Here is a 22140-nt window from a genome sequence, read left to right on the forward strand (position 1 = left end):
TATACACACACACACACACACACACACACACACACACACACACACACTGAAACGCCCTTAAACAGAATTTCTTAGTTAAAGGAACTCCAGTTCATTAATAATAAGGACAGTCCAAACTTACATTGACCCACATCTGGAGAGTAGGTGGATCAATCTTGTAGAGCTGGTTGAAGTTGCAGTAGACAATTGAGTCCTCTGGGAGACCATACTGAGAACGAGTTGTTACAACAATCGTGCGTGGCACCTCCTCCCCAGTTGCAGCTTTGTTACTGATCTAAACATGAGGAATGAAAATATTGCGGCCTTAACGCTTACATTTGTTTTAAAGTCCCTCCTAAATGAGGGAACATTGACTAAAATACTTCTGTAAAAAGAAGCAGCATGTGACAATATATGGGAACATGACCAGGGTGTCCAGACAGTGTGTTTACATGAAGCAAAAGTGGCCAAAGTGTGTACATCTAATAGTGACTCTTACCTGTGTGGTGGCTAGGCCATTGCTGACAGTGAAGCCATTGATTGTGACCTGGATTTGGCCTTGATTGATCATGTTGATGATTGCTTCAGCTGCTGTGTTCATGGGAATTACAGGCATGGACAGGGCTCCATTTGTGTCACAAGTAGATTCCTGGTTGTTGTCACACTTCATCTGGTCGATTAAAAAATAAATAAAACATGTTCATCAATAATCAGAATTATTGTTTCAGATTAAACATCTGTTTTAATAAAGTTTCTGGATATTTTTCCTTACTCACCTTTATCACTTTGACATCGGGCAGACTGTCCAAGAAGGCCTTCAGATCAATACCATTAAGAACGATGCGGTTGTCAAAGATGTGCCCGTTAGACTTGAAATCAATCACTGCCTTTTTCTGTTGGTCAAAAATAAATAAAGTTACAACAACAGTGAAAGTAAAATTTTAGGAAAACAAGACAGCTCACAGAATCAATCTGCAGCATTGTAAGGCTGGACAAACCTTGAGGTGAGGGAACATGTTGGCATGGTCTCCAATGAAGAAGGTATTGGGCATGTAGGCAAGTTTCTCTGAGTACTGCTCAGCCACTTCTGTAGGCGATGTCTCCTTGTCTGTGATGATGTAGTCCATGAAGGGAGCTCCGCTGGTTCCAGGGTAACCTAGCCACATAGCCTATTGAATAGGTAGAAATTGTTAGCTGTGCGTTTTCACGGTCAGTATATTGCACAAGCAGAAATATAGCTATCCCCTAGACAGGCTAACAATTTACATGCAAGGCTTACCTGAACAGGGGCAGGGCGGAGGGCAAAGAGCTCATTTCTTGCTCCCTTGGTGTATCCATTCATATTCACTAGAATGTTGATTCCATCCTGGTGAATACGATCAGCTGCCTTGCCATTGCAAGGTATCTGGAGACAAAAATTACAGTTTATGTAAATGGCTCGAGTTCCTGACATTGCATCTGACAGCACAATGGTTGAAATGACTTCCAAGTTAAAAATAGAAATGCTCAAGGTTGATGTGTTATAAATAGAAGGATACTGTTGAGGAAACAACATGTTACGAGTTACCTGTGAGAGGTCTGTGAAATGATGAGCTTCAGCGACCACTTTCACACGGAAATTGGTACTATCATCAGGGCTGAGTGCATAGCAAAACACCTTTAGGGTAAGGAAAACAAAATTAAGACTTTAGTCAACACTGTGTCAATACATTGCAGAGTGTAATAAGCACCTTTTTTTTTAAAAAACCATAAAAACCAATTCAGAGTTGAAATTACCTCAAATTTTTCAGGATTGTGCATTCCAGGAATGGACTGCATCAGGTGGGAGGTTGGATGGTTGCCAAAGTCAGAGCTTACATATCCAATGCGCAGACGTCCACCGCTAGCTTTCAGATCCTTGGGATGCTCGTAAGCCGGTTTGTGCAGTGCATTAATCTGTGGAGTAAGTAATGTTATAAGAATACGTGTACAGTAGGACAGTAAAGTCTACATGGCAGATGTTTGACTGACAACATAAAAATTTGTTTGCCCAAAAATCATTTCTTACCCCCATACCTTCATCACTCCAAGCGACCCACTCACCACCAGCTTCTCTACTTCTTTATACCCAGTACCTTGCCCACCCCCCTTACCTTCCCCATACCCTGCAGGCACTTCCATCACCAGCCACCTTCCACCCTCCCAAAATATATATTAAAGGTTTACTTGCTTTGATCATTTTGTCTACCTTGTCCAGGCAAAGGTTTCCGTGGCGCTCAGCAATGGCCTTGCGGAAGCTGTGAGAGAGCGGATACAGCATGCTGTGGTGTGGGTGCACTGAGGGCAAGCGGTTCTTCTCCAGTTGGTCTGCCACAATGCTCACAAGCTTTTTCATCCGCTCATCATAATCTGTCCAGTCACACACAATCTGAAAAAGTGGGGGGCAAAAACAACAACAAAAAGTAGTCAGAAAATTTGTTTTGATAACAGCAGAAGTAAAAAAATAAATAGAAAGATGCAGTATAACAGCAGATGAACACCTGTAGGCAGTGTGCCAAGTTGCAGTAAGCATCAGGGAAGTCAGGCTTCAGTTTCAAGGCTGTGCGATAAGATGCAATAGCCTCTGGGATGTTTCCAGAATCCTAAAAATAAAATAAATACAAACAAAAATTAAAACTCCAAAAGGCATACTCAACTAACAAACGGGTGCCAACTCAGGTATCCATTGCTCAATTTTTAATTAGGTTTGTGTGAAAATACATCTTTAAATTTACTAATTTAATGTGAAAAGCAACATCAGAAGCAACCTGGAGGTGGATAATCTAATAGTGAAGTGCTATATCTATCTATCATCTAGAGAGAGCATATGAAGCATATGAAGAGTAAAATTAAGAAATATTCCTACCTTATGGATTGAGGCTAAATTGCTGTGAGCATCAGCAAAGGCGGGGTTGATCTGGATGGCACGAGTATAACACTGCAGAGCTCCCTGAACATCTTGCATTTCTTTTAGTGTATTCCCCATGTTTGAGTAGGCATCAGCAAATGTGGGGCTGATTCTAAAATTCAAACAGACCACATAACAAAATTACTCAGCTGTCAGGTCTTTTTACACAAAAGTAAATAATCATAGGAGTGTCACAGGAGAGAAATTAATGGATTTAATTTTTCACTCATATCTGGCAACACTCAGGTGGCTTCACAGTATACTTACTGCTCTATTTTCATGTACAAACTTTAAGTTATTTAGCAGCAGTTATTAAGATAGCAGCTTTTTCGGTAAATGTTGCCAACGGGACTTTTAGGAATGCTACAAATCAAACATCCATTTAAAGTTAGTAGATCAGTAACATGTCTGAACTAAGACAGCTATTCTCACTTTAGAAAAGTGACAGGAGTGATTAAACATGAGCCCAACAAAGAAAAAGAAAGCTAATTTCAGGCATAAACTCAAAGTCCACAGTTGTCTCCAGCATTCATTTACAAACCTGATTGCCTCTTTGTAGTGCATGAGGGCTTCCTGCAGTTTTCCCTGCTGCTGCAACACACTGGCCAAGTTAGAGTGAGCTGCTGCAAACTCTGGGAACACCTGATGAATAAAGTTTGAATGAGTATCACCACATGATCATTTTTACTGTAAAAGTGAATATTTCAAATCTGTTAATCTTGACAATGTTAAACCCACCTCTAAGGCTTTTCTGTAGAGCTGAACAGCTTCCTCGATGTAGCCCTGCTCACGCTTGATATTGGCCAAGTTGTTAAGAGAGTCGGCATGAGTTGGACACAAACGCAAAGCTGTGTTGTAGCACTCTTCGGCTTCAGACACCTGTTAGGGAAAATAGAACTCAGTCAGTAAAAACTCAGCAAGTGTTTAATGACCTCAGAGGTACTCAAGATTCGAGACAAAAAACACATTACATTTCCTTTCTCCTTTAGAGCGTTTGCCAAATTGCAGTAGGCATCAGGAAAGTGGGGCTGCAATTCAATAGCACGGCGGTAGGTGTCAATAGCAAGGTCAATGAGGCCCTGCTCATAGTAGACACAGGCCAGATTTCCATGGACAACAGCATGATTGGGGCTCAGACTCAGGGCTCTCAAGTATCCAGCCACAGCTCTGGAAGATGTGAATAAAAGTTATGAATATTCTGCAAACATTTAAAATGAAATGATGTATGCTACAACCTAAAAACAAAAAACCCACAAGCAGATGCAAAAATCTGTCATGATTTAGACTCACCTGTCAAAGATGCGGGCCTCCTTCAAAACATTGCCTAAATTGATGTATGCATCAAGGAAATTTGGATCCAGTGTCACTGCCTAAAAACCAAGGAAAAAGACTTTATATTTGATACTGTTAAGGTGTCTCATAATATAGTTTGATTAATGTTACAAAAAACTATGCAACTGACCTTTTCAAAATGGTGTATGGCCAGCCATATCTCTCCCTGGGCATTGAACACACAGCCCAAGTTGCTCCAAGCCACGGCAAAGTTGGGCTGAGTCTCAATGGCTTTCAGGTAACAAGCCTTCAATGGGTTTAAAATAACCACAGGAAAGGAGAAGAGGTAGAATGGGAGAGGTATAGTGCATAGAAGGGGGGGGGAAGGGTTTGATAAAAAATAAATAAATAAATAAAAAAAAGAGATTGAGAATAAAAGCAAAAGAGAAAACAAAAAGCAAGAGAAAGCAAAATTAGTGACCATTCTCCATGATGGCAAAAAGTGAGTCTACAGCATGGGCTCGCCTGCGCACAAGTCTGCCGCGCAAAGCTGCAATGCTTTTTCCTACGCTGCGCGGATCCAACCGACACCCACACATAGGCCCTCATCCTCCAGTTATGACCACATCCTTACCAAATGTAGTGGTTACTAGAGCCAGTAAAATCTGCTGTCTGCCCACCCTAATAACAATTTTTATTAAAATTTAAAGTACCAACAAACAAACTGCATGAAATCTCTATTTGATGTTAGCAAGGCATCTCACAACCTGGGATGCTGGGCATTTTGTGCAGGTGAAAGTCCCTGTAATGCATGCGCAAGAAACACGAGCGCGCTGCGTGGGTCACCACGCCTGTGCACCATATTATGCTCTTTGCATGACCTTGCTCCTGGCAAAGGTTCTTATTGCGCCGCTACGCTTGCTGAATGGCCACGTGAAACAGCTGCAGACCAACAACCCCTGACAGAACACTTGCAACACCAGACTGGCACACACTCGGCACCCACAAAATGGCTCTGAATACAGAGAAAGGCAGTGGTTAAATGCTAAGATAATTACACTGCCATTTGTCACAAAACGTTGTCTTTGGTTTTGTCATAAGCCAATTACACTTGAAATTTAGGGGCACTTGGCAACCAGGCTGGTTGCAAGAGGGGGGAGGTCCACAACTAACAGGCCAAAGGGAATGAAGGGTATGGGGGAGCCGCACGCTTGCGCTTTCCGCCTTTTTGGTTGCTTGGAAGATATCGCTGCGCAGCCCCTGCGTTACTGCAGACTCACAGCGCACTATCTGCATGATCATCAGAACGCTGCAACTCCAAATAAAGAAGGGAAATCAAAACAAAACAGGAAAAAAATAACCAAAATGTAAGAGTTAGAGGGTTCTTACTTGTTTTTCATGATTAATGCTTCCAAAACCAAGTTTCTTTTTTTACATAATATAAAGTTGGGTAATTAGTATAGCATATTTTAAGAAATGCTTACTGTAATGCTCTATTATTATTACTACTACTACTATTATTTTTTACTTTTGCTCTTCAAAAGGAAGCCACAAGACAGAGGAGCTCAAGCATGAAGTAAGGTGGTTTTTCTTTTGTTGGCAGTTACAAACCCGTTACCATATTTTTGGACTTTGTCAGAGTGGTGGTCGCAGCTGGCTGGAAGAAGAGGAGAGGACTGAGGCTGCCCTAGTGTTCCTTTCCGCCAGGCACCTACGCAGGAATAGTGTCACCCACCTGAAACCTTCTAAATAACAATATCAGTTGTGGAAAAACCAAAAGAGACAAAAATCAGAAAACAAGATCGTTAGTAAAAGTTCTCAAACAATACATTTTTTTAAAAATATGGAAATAAAAAAAAAAAAAAAGCACTTTTGTCCAAATAACAAACAAAAACTATAATACTAGCCTTAGTTTTCATTCATGCAAATGAATGTTTCATTTCAAAGAAAACAAAAGGAATGCTTTAGGGGTAACTGGGAGGGAAGAAAGGCTTTGATCCGTGCAGTACCAGGGAAAGTCAAGCTTTCAGTAAATTCTCAATTCAGTTTTTACAATCACAGAACAGGAGGGCAGTTACTGGCTTGATCTTGCCCAAATGAACTGATCCCATTTCTTTGGGAATAATATTACATATTTGAAGAAAAAAGGGAAGAAGTATTAATCATGGCTTTTCTTTTTTTGCATTTTCATGAAATATTTATAGAACTTTGATTTCTTTATCCTGGCCTGCTTTCTTGAGTCCTGGCCAATGGAGAAAAGTCTGTGGTTTAATTATTTGTATCTAGAAGCCTCCACAGCTCTGAAATAAAGAGGTCATCGCTGTTGCGCGTGCTTCTGTCTTTCTAACCCAGCATCTGACGCAGGCGGTGGAGTACCGATGGTAAGCTGTCTGCCTGACAGCATTTGTGCCACTTTAAGGCATGTGAGAATGACTGCTCTTAAATCCATATGTTCAGTTAACAATTCAAAAGCAGTGGATATCTGAAGAGATAACCAGCTGGATAAAATCCATCAAGTGGATCCAAAAATTGATGTATATGTGCGGAAAGGCACTGTTGGGAATGTGCTCAAGCACTGATTAAATCAAACTGAAGGGTCAGGAAGACAGCTTTGAGCGCGCCCACTCCACCAATCCTCAGCAAGCGCGCGGGGGGGCGGAGCGACAGAGCTGGGGAGCTTGTGACTCCCTGATGCTCCTCCCCACTCCTTTACCCCCCTCTAGCACGAAATAAGATGGCCTGTAACCAGCAAGACAACTCCATAATCACAAATTTAACCCAATTCAGGTAACCCCCCCCCCCAAAAAATATAGATACATTTAAAAGTGATAAATTGAAGTGTAGCACCCCCAAACTGACAGCAAACTGAGAAGAACCTGTCATAAGGGCACTTGAAAGAAAAACAATACAGGAGTATAGTAGTTAGGTTAGAAACCATCTTATCTTTTGCACTGCAAAGATAAACTAACTTTTCATCAGTTCATAATTTCTTCAAAGACCGAGCCAGCGTTTTTCCTCCAAAGTCAACTTTATGGAAATGCATGGGGCCGAGGTTAGTTCAGCTGTGTGAATTTTGAAACTCCAGCCTTTCTTCCTGAAAGGGAAAGGGACTGATCTCTGATAAGAGGTCTGTGTAAAGCAAAGGACATTGGGACTAAAAGTGATATAGGGTAGAGACGAATGTAATGTGTACACTAAAAAAATGTATTTTATTTTTTTTTTTAAATGTAAGCTGTCTAAAAAACAAAACAAAAAACAAAACAGTATGTGTATTGCTTTGTTTTTTTTTTTTTTAAAAAGAAATTCAGAAAACCTGATTTCCACATATGGGTGTTAACCCATTACAGTCCAGTACTTCAAAAAGGTTTAAAATAAGGGGATAAGAAGCTAACTGCAACTCTGAAAAATGAGGAGATGCTTCCATTTTCTGTCCTTCACATAAGTGGGTTGAATAGTAAGACTGCTTTAAAAATGTCAAAGCGGAGAAAAAAAAAAACAACCCATCTATGGTCTTAGTGAGTGACACTAAAAACAAAATTGATGGACAAGGAGGAAGAAAGAAAGAAAGAAAAAAAGAAAGATCTACAACAAAAATACAAACGCCACATCTAAGTATACGCCAACGCGCTGTAACATACCTTGGCCTCTTCCAAACGCCCGAGGGCTTTAAGCAAATTCCCCAAGTCACTGCGCACACAATATAGATCCTGTGAAGATGGAAAAAAATAAAAATAATTCTATAAACAGCCTATTTGTGGCCATTCCAACTAAATAAATGTATAGGGCATTGACACATACAATTTAGAAAAAAATATAAATTAACTCACTGGGTTGTATTGTAATGCGGAGACATAAGCCTGCACGGCTCCCTCCATATCTCCTGCGGCCACCAGAGCTGCAGCCAAGTTGATGTACCCGTCAATAAAATCTGGCTTGAGTCTCAGAGCATGGCGATAATGCTCTATTGCCTCCTGCAGCTGCCCACGCTCCTTGTACACATTCCCCAGGTTGGAGTAGGCCTCAGCCAACATTGGGTTCTGCTTGATGGCCAAGGTACTGAAATGAGCAGACCTGCAAGGAAAGATTATGCACAAACTATTACACTCCAGAGCTGACACAGTTGGTTCAAACTGCTGTGTAGAAACAACAGCAAGGCCCAAGATGTTAAAGAACAGAAAATTAGTTTAAGATGCATTGTCAAATATGATGAAAATCCCAAATATCAAGACACATTAACATGAGCCTCAGCACCTGAGCAAAACTTTTTATTCAAATGTCTACTATGCAAACATGCAGGCAGTACAGCCCAAAATAAGTTATGATGAAAATACCACGAAGAAGATCACCATATTCAATTTGATCCTGTGAGCTGTCATGGAACATTTTTATTAACCAACAGTTTTTGGGGTAAACAACAAAAGCATACAAGTTTAGCATTTGTATTATGGTTAAATACCAAATTCAACAGCATTACAAGGCTGTAATGATACTGGCATTGTCCACATTTAAGGATTTGAAATGAGTGAAAAAGCCTTTAGATCATATTACTTGAAAGACCCAAGCACCTGAAAAGAAAGGTTACACTCCAACCACCAGAAATGCACAAAACCCAAGTTAAACCACATAACAGGATTTGCACAAGACAGCCCAGCTGCTCCACAGGACTCCCCAGTGTGTGCACTCAAAAAGCCAAGACGACCCATTTTCCTCTGCTACTGCTCACATGCCCAGTGTGCTTTTCCACCCCCCCAACACCTCACCTGTCGAGTCTTCGGCACTGGAAGTGGATGGAGGACAGGAGCAACAGCACGCCTGTGTTATCAGGCTCCTGCCTCCACAGCTGCATGCAGTGGCGCTCAGCTGCCTCAAAATCCCCTGACTGATACTCCCGGTGCGCCAGCTCAGCCAACCCTTGGAAGGAAAGCATACGTTTTGTTGGTTCTGGAGCACCAACATAAGCCAAGGAGGGGGAAAACGACACATTAGAGGTGATGGAAAAAATTAAAATCAGACAAATGATAACAGAATTTTTTTAAAGAGGAAAATAAGACAAATGCTTTAATTTAAGAAGAGTGACTAACACAATTTGAACTCAAAATAAAAGGGGGGGGGGACTCATGATACACATTTGGGGATTTTACATCTTATTGTGTGGGTAGGAGTCACAATAAAGTCTAACAAATAAAAAAAAAATGGAGGAAAATAATGTGTGTGATGGGAAAACAGGCAAGCAGATGGATGAAACGGGTGTGAGAGGTTCTGGCAAAAAAAACTCCATAACACATTTTGGATGTTTAGTAATTTATCATATCAAATATGTACTTTTTTGAAACACCAGATTACTTTATTGTAACTTATTCTAATACAATTTTTATTTTTTTGGGCCGTGTGTGTGTGTATATATCACTGAAGTGGTAGTGAACACATCAGAACGCTCTGCTCCAACAAAACAAAGTAGTTATTCAAAGGTGGGGCTGAGAAAACAAAGCCGCATCATATAGTTAAACTTTTACTGCAGGGCTAATAATGCAGTAGATCCGGTTTGCTCAAGCGTTCATGACACTTACGTAACATTACTTGTGGAAAGAGTATAGCTTAAATTGCTTAAACCACCAGTCAATGCGCGAAAATACCGGGTTTCAGAACGTTCTGGTATCAGTATCGCCGATAACCTTTGGGATAATGCTACCATTAGCCTAAAGGCTATCTGTGCTAAGCGGTAGACACAGGCCAGACTTCAGTAGCAAGGCCCCCCGATAACAAATTTCAAAGACATCTTCAAGCCCCTTTGTGCTGACTTAGCTTTCACAGCGACCCTTAAACATGAAATCAATGAAACAAAAATGGTATACCCCGAGCAAACCGCTAAAGCACCTTCGTGGAATGCTTATTCGTCTGCGTTAAAGTGTGACTAGTAGACAATTTGCGGCTACTTCGACGCAAACCTGTGCTAAAAGCTAAATTACGCTAATGTTAGCTTTAGGGCTTTTATTGTCGCGATACGAGGTAGAAATTTGAGCCCGCGTTGCTATTACTAACATGTTCTTCCACGTTGGACAAAAGACAAATTTAATAAAAACAGGGTTAAAATAGTTTACCTATTTTCTTTTTTTAAGGTCTATTTGTTAGATACTAGCTCGATCGCATCTAGGGGGGGAAACCTACACAAGGACACAGTCTTTGAAGCTTGCCTTGTTGCCTTCTGTGTAGAATTACTTGCATAAAAACAGCAAACCTGTGCTGTCGGCCACGTTTCCCACTGAGCTCGCCATCTCCTCGGTCTTCGAGTCTTGCACGGTGGTCGTCAATGTGTCCTCTAGCAGATAACAATCTCAGAGAAAAAAAAATTGCGACAAGCAGCAAACACGTTGCCCCAATAGCTATGCAGAGTTAGCTAAACTAATGTCCTAACGTATGTTTCTTTTCCCCCTAAAGCGACAAATGTAGCTTTCGCAGTGGTTAGTATCAGCTGGCTAATACCCAATCAATTGTCTTGCTGTTAAGAGCTCGTTTTTAAGCTAGCATGTTACGTGCTGTTGGTTTAATGGCTCTTGCTAGCTTCCCCTTCCCAACAAAGCAGCAGTGGATCATAAAATGGCGAGATGGGTGGAACTCGTTTTTGAGATAAACTAGATCCGTTCACCGCCGTTACCGAGACACGTGTGTAAAACTGTAATAAATATCGCACTTAGCGATGTAAAAATATTTCAGAAGATTTGTGATTACATTTTTCTCCCTTTATCGCGTGTTATTTCTTTATTTACTAAAGTTTAAAAAACACATTAGGAACGATGCTGCGCGGAAGAACACATTGGTGCAGTGAGACGGAGTGCAAACGGAAAAAGCCAGCAGAGAACCGGTTTTAAGATTCACGAGGCAGATCGTCTGTGGATTGTAACGTGTTACCACAGCCACACGAGAATAATATGAGACACCGACATTATATAACAGTGGGTGGATTCTGTTTAAGTTATGCAATGCACAGCTGGAGATCTACGCGGCTCTGCTATGCCGATAAAACAGGCGCAAAAACTGAAGTGGTAGTGATGTTAACTAATATACAATTCAAGAACTAGTTGTCACAGATCATTCAGATCACCAAGCAAAGTTTAATATTAAACACAGATTAATGAGATAAATTATGATTTATTTTAGTAAATAAATCCCAATTTGTGAAAAAGTAATTGCCCTCGAACCTGTTTTTAATGCAGACTTTGACTAAGCCACTAAAATATCTTTATTTTGCTTCTGTTTTTGTTTTTCCTGTTTTTTAAGTCATTTAGAAGTGGACTTGGTGTGTTTTGTATCATTGTACCACTCATAATCCAAACAGGCTTGGGCTTCAGGGCATGAAGTGCTAGCCAGACATTTTCCTTCAGGATTTTCTGGTAGAGAGCAGAATTCAAAGTTCCATCAATTACGGTAAGTCGTCCGGGTCCTGCAGCAGCAAAGTTGATTACCTCACTTTGCCCCACCTGGGGCACACAACAACAGCCTATCCTTAAATGACTGTGTTAGCCCATGTCTATCCTAGGTGGAAAACCCAAGTGGGCCCTACGTGTGTTTCCCATTTTGGACCAAGTTAAGTGTTTCCCATGTTTGGACCTACTAAAAGTGGCCACTTGGGATTGCCCATATGGGTTTAATGTGAAAAACCCAAGTAGGCCCCATACAAAAAGCCCAGTTTGAGCCCATGCCCACATGATACCCATCCAGCCCACGCAAAAACCAGGTGGGGCCCATATATACATGTTGGCTGGGGCAGCCTCAGACCATCACACTACCACCACGGTGTTTGACTGCTGGTGTGATGCTCTATTTGACCAAATACTGTGTTAGTTTTATGCCAGATATAACGGGACTCAAACGTTCCCAAATGTTCATCGTTTGTCTTCTCAGTCCGAAGACTATTTTCCTTAAATTCCTAAATATATCATCAAGATGTTTTGTGAGACGAGCCTTTGTGTTCTTTTTGGTCAGCGGTGGTTTTCTCCTTGAACTCTCCCAACTCTCTTTCTTATTGTTGACTCATAAACTCTGACCTTAACTGAGACGTGTGAAGCCTGCGGTTCTTTAATGTTGATTTGGGGTTTTTTGTGACTTCCTGGCTGAGTCATCGTTGCTGTCTTGGAGTAATTTTGGTAGGCCGGCAACTCCTGCAAAGGTTTACCTCTGTTCCATTTTTTCTCTATTTGTGGATAATGGCTCTCACTGTGAGTCACTGGAGTCGCATTGCCTGAGAAATCGCTTTCCAGACCTTTCCAGACCTTTCCAGACTGATAAATGTCAGTGACTGTTCCTTATCTGTTTTTGAGTTTCTTTAAATCGTTCCATGATGCGTTACTTTTCAAGATCTTTTAGCGAACTTCACTTCTGAGATAGGTTCTATTTAAGTGATTTCTTGATTCAACAGGCCAGTAATGAGACCTGGGTGTGGCAGGAGAAAGTGACCTTACTATTTTTGATAAATGTGGTTAATCACAGTTAGTTCATCATGGGGAGGAAGGTAGATAACTTTTTCCAATAAATGAATTTCTTTATTCTATTTACCAGGTTAACTTTGCCTTATGTTAAAATTTGTTTGATGATCTGAAACGTGATTGTGAGAAATATGTAAAAACCTAAGAAATCAGGAAGGGGGGAAATACTTTACACTGTACAACTGTGCATACTTTAATGAGCAGATCAGCTGAAAATGTAGAAAAATTTAAGGAATGGAAAATAATTTCCACATATTCCAGATATTTGTTAGGGACAATGGTGAGCCATATAATTTCTTTAATGTTTGGGATTGTTTCATTGTGGGACAAAGAGGGGTGGGGGTGTACAGGGTTTTTTGGGTTTTTTTTTCGTTCCATCTTTTTCTAAATTCAATACAATAAATTAATAAATTCAAGACTCCCCAACACAATAGGTGCAGTTTTAGCATAAATTTTGAATTAATTAAGATAGAAATTGGTTTTCAAAAACCTTTCTCAGCATAGGCAGTCAGCTTGGCTGTATGCTATGCAGCTTTTAGGTGCAACTATTCTGCAGGATTCCTAATCACCAACAGAGGGCAACCTTTGTAAACCCATATCTCAGATTCAGCTCTTGAGCCTTGCAGACTGGTCTAAGACACTGTGCTTTAGATCTTTTATTTCCTCAAGTCCAGAACATGTGTCTGTAGTTGGAAATGTGACTTAATCCACTACTAAGACGTTCTACCTCTCTTCACAAAACTGCAAGAATCCTTTCTATGGTTTTAAAGCTTTACATCAACCAGCATCAGAATTTAGTGACTATTTTATATTCAAACTAAGTGGTTATGTACAACAACTCTTTGAGTGACATATTTAATGCTACCTTTTCCAATTAAATGTGAGGGATTAATATGCCATTTATGCTAGAAGATGTTAAAAAGGGGGGCTGCACCCCAGTTTTTTCCCATAGCCTCTCTATGGGAAAGCAGCTGACATCACTGCCCATGTTGGTTTTGCTCTGTGTGCTCAAAGCATGCACAGGACGCCTGGTTTGTGTGCTCTTCTTCACTTTCCTCTGCTTTGCTCTCACTCTTCACACCGCTTCGCCGGCCTCTTGTGCACAGGATGATGTCATGGGTACCGTGTGTCTACGGCGATTGAATGTGACATGCTTTATCTTTGCGCAGGCTACGGTCACAAGGAAGGCAGTCAGTGTGAACGCATCTTCCCCTGCCGAAAGGGTCAGTGACAGCTCCGCACAACAGACCCTGCTTTCACACAAGCTATTTTAGGAAGCATCCGAGAGCAAGGGGTCCGATCACACGTCAATTTGGATATGGCGATATCAAAATCACAGAAAAGCCGGGAGATATTTAGAGTCTGTTGTGCTGCTAAAATACCAGCCCAGAAAATTCTGCCACCAATTGAGTGGCCTAAATTATTTCAGCCCATTTATTTTCGGATAAGATCCAGTACAAGCTGATGACCCACATTATTAGCAGTGTTTTGGAATGCTTTCCTCTGGTGTTATTTGTTTATTTGTTGAATATTTTTGTTGCATTCAGTCATTCGTAGCTAAACGGGTACCTATTATGCTCATATCGACTCTATATTTTTCTATATAGCCGTATACTTGCTACAAGCAAGTATACGGCTAATGTCAGTCCCAATCCTGGATAAATCAGGAGGAAGGGTGTTTGCCATAAAATGAAAAATGAAGGCAGGTGTGTAGAGGTGAGACTAGGGACTTTAAATACAGGGGAAATGGCTGGTAAGTGGAAAGAGAGCTGGCTGATATGATGGAGATGGCAAAGATAGAGTAGAGAGATGAAGTTGAGACAGTTGGGATTTGCAGAGGTGAGATTGTGGTTAAAGGGAACAAAGGATGGCAAAAGGCAGGAGGAAAAGACGAAGAATATAGAGAGGATTCATGGATGTAGTGAAGGAGTGTGTGCAGAGGGCTGGTATGTCAAAGGAGAATGCTGGGGATAGGATGAGATTGATGGAGATGATCATTTGTGGGGAACCCTAAAGGGAGCAGCTCAAAGAAGAAGAGCGTTGTTGAGGCATTATAATTCAAAACTCATATATTCTATTTACACTGACGATAAGTGTTAGTTCACAAAGAAGTTGAATTTTACTTTAAAATGATTACATTTTATGAGGAACATTCTGACTATAATGAGCAAGCTGCAAAAAAACCCCAAAAACAAATCTGCATCAAGGCAAATAAATGTCCCATCTGCATCTGCTAAACTTGCCTTTGATTACAAACTACAACGAGGAAGAAAGGAAACAGAGCCAGACAGAAGTCCTGAATTCACACAGAACACAAATATCAGGGAAAAACCAAATGGCTGCACAAGATTGCTAATAAAAAAACATTCATCCATCCATCCATCCATTGACCAGCAGAAAGATGTAATCTCTCCAATGTGTCCTGCCCTGGGGCCTCCTTCTAGTGGGACATAGCTGAAACACCTCACCCAGGAAGCGACCAGGAGTCACACTTGCCAGATGTTCGAAACAACTTAACTCCTTTTGATTTGGAGGAGTAGCGGCTCTACTGAACTCCTCACCCCATCTCTACACGTAGAAATTCTGTCCGCAGAAACCATCAAAGGAATCTGTGACAAATGTGACCAACACGCACTGTGAATGAGCCAAACTTATTGCCACCAATGAAAAGCAGGCTCCTGCAGCAGTTGCACCACATAATCCTAAAGGACATCCCAAAGGTATCTCAGAGGGATGCGATTGAATGCCTTCTACAAGTCCACAAACCACACGAAGAGTGGTTGGACAAACTCCCACACATCCTCAAATATCCTTGAAGGGATCAAAAGCTGGTCCAGTGTTCCTCAACCAGGACAAAAACCACATTGTTTCTGATGTAACCAGGTTCGAATAACGGACAAACTTTCCTCTCCAGTGCCTAACATAGGCCTTCCCAAGGAGGCCGAAGAGTGTAATAGTAAAACAGAATACGATTTTTTTCAATGGCAAAGAGGAAGCCAAGCACAAATTATCTTTTATTGGTTAGATGGCCTGAGGCACTAGACATATTTGTCACTATCATCTTTCTATCTGTAAGACAGACAGAAGAAAGACACAGAACAAAATGCTGGCACAGTAAAATAAAGTTCAATCGCTTTCACATATGTAAAGGTTTATTTTGAAATGACTCATTCTTATTCCCTGTTTTGTCCGAGTCGAATTTCCAAAGAAGTGAAATGGGCTTAGAAAAACAGCAAACTTTAGCAGATAGGCAGGCAGATATAGGACTTCAAGCTGTTCGTATGGTTAATCATCAGGTAGTGGTAGTTTGATTCATGTTCACAGCCTTTAGTTAAGGCACCTTTTGGTGCAGACTGATGTTTTACAGGCATACATCTTGCGGTTTGAAGCTGTGTCTCAACAAAACAAGAATGCACAAAAATCCACTGCTGTGGCCTGTTTGTTTCTGTTTCAAGTTAGGTTTAATACTCATCGCTTTCTCATTTTTAGATCAAAAGTTAGTTAGCACGTGTGGAAAACTGCAAACAGGCATCTCTCAGATGTGTCTCTTTGTGGTTAGAGGGGGAAAAAAGAGCACAAACGGCAGATCATACTCATTTAAGTCACACGCCAACACTTATAAGTACTTTTATATAGTGATTTTAGAAGTTAACCCTGTCTGTGTCTGCATCCAGAGAACAGAAATGGGACAGGTTAGAGCCGGTGCTTGCTGTGAAGGTGTCGGGACCTGCCTGATGCCTCCTGTAAATCTCTGCAGTCATCACCTGTTGTCCCTCTGACTCTCTGACCGCTCTCGTTTCACGCTGCCAGCTCATCTTTCCCCGTGTCCCTCCTTCCTCTTTTCTCTGTGAGGAGCAGAGTGACAGCGTGGAGAACACAGCGGCTCTTTTCATGACAGCAGCTGTCAGTCTATTCTATCAATAACACTGGCTGACAGACAACCTTCTTCAGCCCTGTTTTTATTCCCCCTCTGGGAATCTCTAACACTGACAACAGCAGCCGTGCTAATGCAGATTCTCATTTCTCTACACAACTTGCACATCTCCTGCATTTTGTAGGACTAATAATAACAATATTTTAAAATGGCTAATGAGTGAATATGTGACTTTTCCAGGGTTTAGCTACCATGAAAAGTCTCGTTTGATGGAATACTCGACTGATCCAGGCGTTGCCAGATCTAATTTAGGTCCACCTGAGGGTGCACTGAGTGGCATGCAATCCCAGAGACGAGATGTCTGGGGTGGGGAAGGATTAGAGGAGACTCCCCCTGGCTAGCTGCAGTCCTGGACTATCTGAAAGGCTCTCCTGTACACATGGGGTTGATTGTACAGCTGGTTTTCTGATATTTTTTATTCTCTCTATCATTTAGTAACCAGTGTAGCAACTTTAGATCAAACAGTTGGAGATGGTGCTCTGCACTGTTTTACGCACTCGACTTTTATGAGCTTGTTAAGACTTTGTGAGTCAATTACATCTACTTCTTATGTTTTATTGTTTTGTTTTATGCTCTTTAATTAGTTTTTGTTTGTTTATTTCTCGCAATTAATGACCGAGAAGGAATCTCTGCTGCACAAAACTGCAAACACACCCTTTACTCTTTCTCGACTTCTTTCCTCATTTCCACTGAAAACACTTGTCACGGCCTATCCCTTTGTTTGTTTAAGAGCAAATGGGAACTTAGATCCAACAAAAAAAAAACACACACACAAATGAGCTGTCAGAGTCTAATCGTATAATTACTGAGTGTACAGTCCCTAACAGTGTCACAAGTTGGCAGATTAAGATACTCATGAATCTTCAGTTTTTCCACCAAATAAAGCAATAATCTGGCTACGTGGTGGGTCGACCTGGCAGTTGGTTTCTCTCCAGACTTATGATAGTTTTGTATTTTGTTGATTCAGTTTGGTTTTTATTCTTTGAAAGTGTTTGGTTTTAGTTCAACTTTTATTCCTTTCTATGTTAGTTTTAGTCTTTTTAATCGTTATTGTGTGCAGGGCATGTGTCAGAGGCAAGGTTTAGGAATATCAGTACAATAAAAACACAAAACTTTTTGAAAGCAGTCGACTTAAAGACATCCAGAGTCTCAATAAAGATGTTCATTCATTTTTTCCTTTTCAGACGTCTACTTTTTATTTAAATTTTAAATTAAATTAAATTAAAATCAGCTTGTAGTTTCTAACTTAGTTTTAGTGAACTATAATAACCTTGTTTCTCTCTCTCAGTTCTTCTGGACCTTTCCAATGGGTTTTCCTCTTCACTGGCAGTTACAGCATAATTGACTTGTAGCCAGCCTCGAGCAAATAGGACATGTGCTGAGCTCCGTTCTCACGCAAAAGTCATCCACTTTGTTAAAATCTTTTATCTCGAAAAATGGATCATCCATCAGTAATTCACCTCCCCTGTTCTAACCCCGTTCAACCCGTTGGTTGTGTAATAGGCTCTACCTTGTGAGTCAGTGATGGTGAGGGGAAACACTTTGTCTGGAAAGAGGGTCACCGCCCGCGAGTAGAAATCAGCCTCTTGACATGCTTTGAGACAATACGCTACTGTTCGCCCTAAAAATCAAAAGATCGAAACTTTCTGACTTCATTTAAGCAGCTTAAGAGGAAGCCCACTGTTTTCCAGCTGGACTTGTTGCACCTGTTTGCACTGCATTGTGCGTTTGTACTCTGCTGTGCCCATCATATGATGGTCTTCCAGTGTGTGTGAGAACTCCTCCATCTTACTGATGCTGTTCCAAGTTATGTAACTGCACACTGTGCCACAATAACGGATTAGACCAGGTTTGAGAAGATAAGCTGCATAATAATAAGAAGAAGTTGTGGCACAAGGCTGGTTTTCAGTGATTATGTTCTTATCTCAACATCACAGTTTGCAGCTCCCAGCAGTATTTCATTGGGAAAGTAGTTTAGTCTGCAGTTATCTTCTCATTTGGAGTCGTATGATTGTTTTTCTTCAGTGTGGTGATTCAGTAGTTCCTCTCAATTGTACAATTATTTGTTCATGCATTTGTTTCAGTGCTTCTAATCCTAGCCCACCTCTGTCTTTTCCCACCCTGAGCTTTTCCTCTCTAGATATCCTGTTTATGTGAAACACACAGTCGTAGAATTATTGCGGAAACCATGCACAGACTTATTTCGAGCCACATTGCCAGCTTGATTGGAGTGCCACTTTTTGAATAGTTTGCAAATATTGTCATTCTAACCTAACATCTTTCAGTGTTAGGTCTTTACAAATGCCAGGGTTTTATAAGGCAATTGCTTTTTCTTTTTAATGCAGTGGGATTTACTTTCTTTATGCATTTGCAAACGCAACAAGCACCAAGTATTTCTTTGTGTGTGTGCGGCATAGGTCGGAAAAGGGTTGGACCGCTGCAACAGCTGTGGAAGGAACAGGGAAAGAGTCTGGAGGAAAAGGCGTAACTGCAGCCTGTCGACTGCTGCTTCCACTGCCCCTGCCATGGAACACAATAAAACATGTGCTGAAGACAATTTCACACTTGCTCACCCTGTAAACACATGCGCACACACATAAACACAGAGACCGTAATGATAAAGAGCATTTTCATTATGCTGACCGCTTTCTGTAAAATGCCACGCCACAGCAGAAAACAACACTTCAAATCTTGGACTGGGAGTGACCCGTGCGTTTACCTTGAAAACTAAGTGAAGGTGATGATTAAAGACTGAGCAGGTGTGGTTCATAAAATATAGAGCTTTTTGGCATTGAAGATTTGCACTGATCACACCCTGCTGTGACTTTGAATTGACACACTCAGTACCTGCTGACAGCGATTATTTCATTATCTACTCAAAGTTACACACCCTCAAGTGCTGCGTTAAAAAAAATCATACATGATCGGACAAGCCAAAATCTTCTGAGAGTCATCCAGTAAAATCAATTTTATACTTTCATTATTCACATGCAACGTGAAACATTTTAGGAAAAGCATCTGTACCAGTCATTCTACTGAGCAGAGAAACTTTAGAGAAACACAGCTGTTGTGACAAAGGCCACCAACAGAGCAGAGAGTGGTGAAATCTACTGTTTGTGTGCAAGGGCAGCACAATGAATTTGCACACTTTGGTTACCCTAACATCCACAGAAAAGGGGTAATTTACTTGCAAGACAAATATATTTACTTTTGATTTATTAGCAAGCTGTTCAGATTCAGAGGATTACATCCTGTGTTATCTCTCGCCAAACAATTACAGGAATCGTGTTTGTTACTTGCTGACTGTGTGAATGAAAAGTGAAAATACTGAGGATTTAAAACTGGTTCGGAGTTTGGGCGCTTTGTAATTTGCACAGTCAAACTGACCTAAAGTTATATACATTGTATTAAAATAGCACTTAAATAGTGCTAAAATACCACTTTTACTATTACTAGCTTGAGTGATCTTTAACCTTTCAGCACAGCTTTCAAACCTTCCCTGGAGAACGCTCCTAGAAGGTGGGTCCAGCCAGGAGGAAACTGGGGTGAAATGTCAGGGCTTACTGATGCAGAAGCAAAGGTCACTGAGGAAATGGATAGCGTGGTGACCTCTGACACCGTAGCCACTAAGTTGCAGACTCCAAGTCTTTAACTGCCAATCCAGTTAAAATTACTCACCACATCTAGTTTATTGCATCTTCATCTACAATTAAAACGTACTCAATAAACTTCTGGAGAAATGCTTTGTCTTTCATTTTGTAATGTTCTGTCCGCTGTGTTGTGTTGTAGCATATAGAAATTACATTTCTTTTATTCTTTCCTTCTTTAATAACATCAATTTTTCATTTAAGAGTTGCCCCACCAGTAAGTAAACCAACCATAATGACAATGACATTTTCTATTGTGCTTACACTGGTTTAAAAGGCATGAATCTCTATTATAAGAGAGGCCTGCACAATAGTAGTGCTTAATGGGCTCACCTTAATGCAAACCTTATTAATATTATGCTTTACATCTGTGTTTTTCCACATCAAAATAAAGTATAGCATGTATATCTGCCATTGCTTTCTTGGACCTGTCCCCTGCTTATCCCACTCCCCTGGCCAAGACCCTCATGCCCCATGTATCAAGCCTTAAATCCAATCCACGTCATTTTTTGGTGTTAGTTAATAAACCTTTGTTAAACCCTTTACTCTGCCTCCACGTTGGGGTTTCTGCACGTGGGTTTGAATTTTGGTGCTTGGCCTCCGGCCGTTTTGTGACACCTGGGTACCTTGCGGTCATTGAAAAAACTGTTTCAAACGTGAGGCTATCTGCCTGACAGCTAAAGTTTGGAAGAAATTGTCACGCAACCGGACAATAATTCCAAGCACAGCAAAGTTACTGAAAAAGGAAACAAAAGATCAAGGTGCTGAAATGGCTTAATCAAAGCCAGACTTCAGCCTGACTGAAATGCTATAGTTGGCACTTAAGAGAATACCCACAAACCTCCATCAACTGAAGCAATGTTGTCATGAAGAGTGATAAAGTCATACATAAAAATTAAAGCTATTGCTGTAGTTGGTCCTACCTGTTACTGAATAATGGGTTGTACTGATTAGACCAGGGGTAGGGAACTCCAGGCCTTGAGTGCTGGTGTCCTGCAGGTTTTAGATGTGCCCTTGATCCAACACAGCTGATTCAAATGGCTAAATTACCTCCGCAACATGTCTTGAAGTTCTCCAGAGGCCTGGGAATGAACTAATCATTTGATTCAGGTGTGTTGATGCAGGGTGATATCTAAAACCTACAGGAAACCGGCCCTCAAGGCCTGGAGTTGCCTACCCCTGGATTAGACTGATTGAAAAGACAGATGTAGATGCTGTGCTGTAAATGATTGGTTTCTGAAAACTTGTTTTCAGCTCACTTTCAACATATTTGCCATGACAAGACATAGTGACAGCTTTCAGCAGATTGTGTGTACGATGTGGGATTTCCTGTTTGAATCCAAAACATTCAGTGCAGAAAGTAATGCAGATGCTTGTTTTTATTGTCTCTGTTCTCAGATTGTTGTTGAGGCTGTGAAAGTTCAACACTGGAAGAGAGCCCGGCACCCACAAGGGGGGGAGTCAACAAGAAATGGGTTTTGGCTCGGAATCAGCTAATAAGTGAGCATGTTTATTCCAGATAAAGGCCATTATTTTTCTGCTCAAAGTAAGAGAAACACAACCAAATAAAGTCTGAAGGATGTCGGCTGTTCCAGCAACTCAAAATGAGAATTTAATATGTCAACAACAGCTTGGAAAATCTGATAACAAATTTTGACCCAAATGCTTACTTGCTTTGAAGTGTGGCAATTTTCAGTCCAAAACAAAATAGAGAGAGACACTTAGCTTTAGGGACAATGGAGAGCGTAGCTGTTGTTATGTTTGCAGTCTGGTTGGGTGACTTTCATGTCTGGCTGTACAAGAACAGTGTGAATAAAGACTTTTAGGGTTGGGTGTCTATAACCACAGAAACAAACCATTTGCTAATCCATACAGAGTGAGAAGGGCACCAAAGGTGTGTGG

At 40.9% G+C, this 22140-nt stretch overlaps 1 protein-coding gene across 5 annotated transcripts in view; it reads right to left on the reverse strand.

The window, feature by feature from the left end:
- The window catches only part of ogt.1 (O-linked N-acetylglucosamine (GlcNAc) transferase, tandem duplicate 1), a 13661-nt gene extending 2885 nt beyond the window's left edge, over positions 1–10776 (reverse strand). For 2 of the 5 annotated variants that reach the window (XM_005719728.2, XM_013908046.1), the window contains exons 1-19: positions 10413–10776; positions 8938–9088; positions 8005–8248; positions 7816–7884; positions 4368–4484; positions 4196–4275; positions 3877–4072; positions 3644–3784; positions 3447–3547; positions 2864–3017; positions 2499–2600; positions 2207–2386; positions 1756–1914; positions 1547–1636; positions 1259–1384; positions 978–1148; positions 756–872; positions 479–649; positions 122–274 (exon numbers count right to left, since the gene is read on the reverse strand). In XM_005719728.2, coding sequence (XP_005719785.1) covers positions 122–274; positions 479–649; positions 756–872; positions 978–1148; positions 1259–1384; positions 1547–1636; positions 1756–1914; positions 2207–2386; positions 2499–2600; positions 2864–3017; positions 3447–3547; positions 3644–3784; positions 3877–4072; positions 4196–4275; positions 4368–4484; positions 7816–7884; positions 8005–8248; positions 8938–9088; positions 10413–10449 — 2559 coding nt within the window. In that variant the 5' untranslated portion in view covers positions 10450–10776. Of the gene's footprint in view, positions 1–121; positions 275–478; positions 650–755; positions 873–977; positions 1149–1258; positions 1385–1546; positions 1637–1755; positions 1915–2206; positions 2387–2498; positions 2601–2863; positions 3018–3446; positions 3548–3643; positions 3785–3876; positions 4073–4195; positions 4276–4367; positions 4485–5795; positions 7424–7815; positions 7885–8004; positions 8249–8937; positions 9119–10412 lie in introns of those variants that run through there. The other 3 variants (XM_005719727.2, XM_013908016.1, XM_013908080.1) reach the window with 2 other exon arrangements.
- Positions 10777–22140: the final 11364 nt, after the last annotated feature.

This window comes from Pundamilia nyererei, unplaced genomic scaffold (assembly GCF_000239375.1).
Source record: "Pundamilia nyererei isolate P.nyererei 1_Seehausen unplaced genomic scaffold, PunNye1.0 scaffold00001, whole genome shotgun sequence".
Taxonomy (NCBI): domain Eukaryota; kingdom Metazoa; phylum Chordata; class Actinopteri; order Cichliformes; family Cichlidae; genus Pundamilia; species Pundamilia nyererei.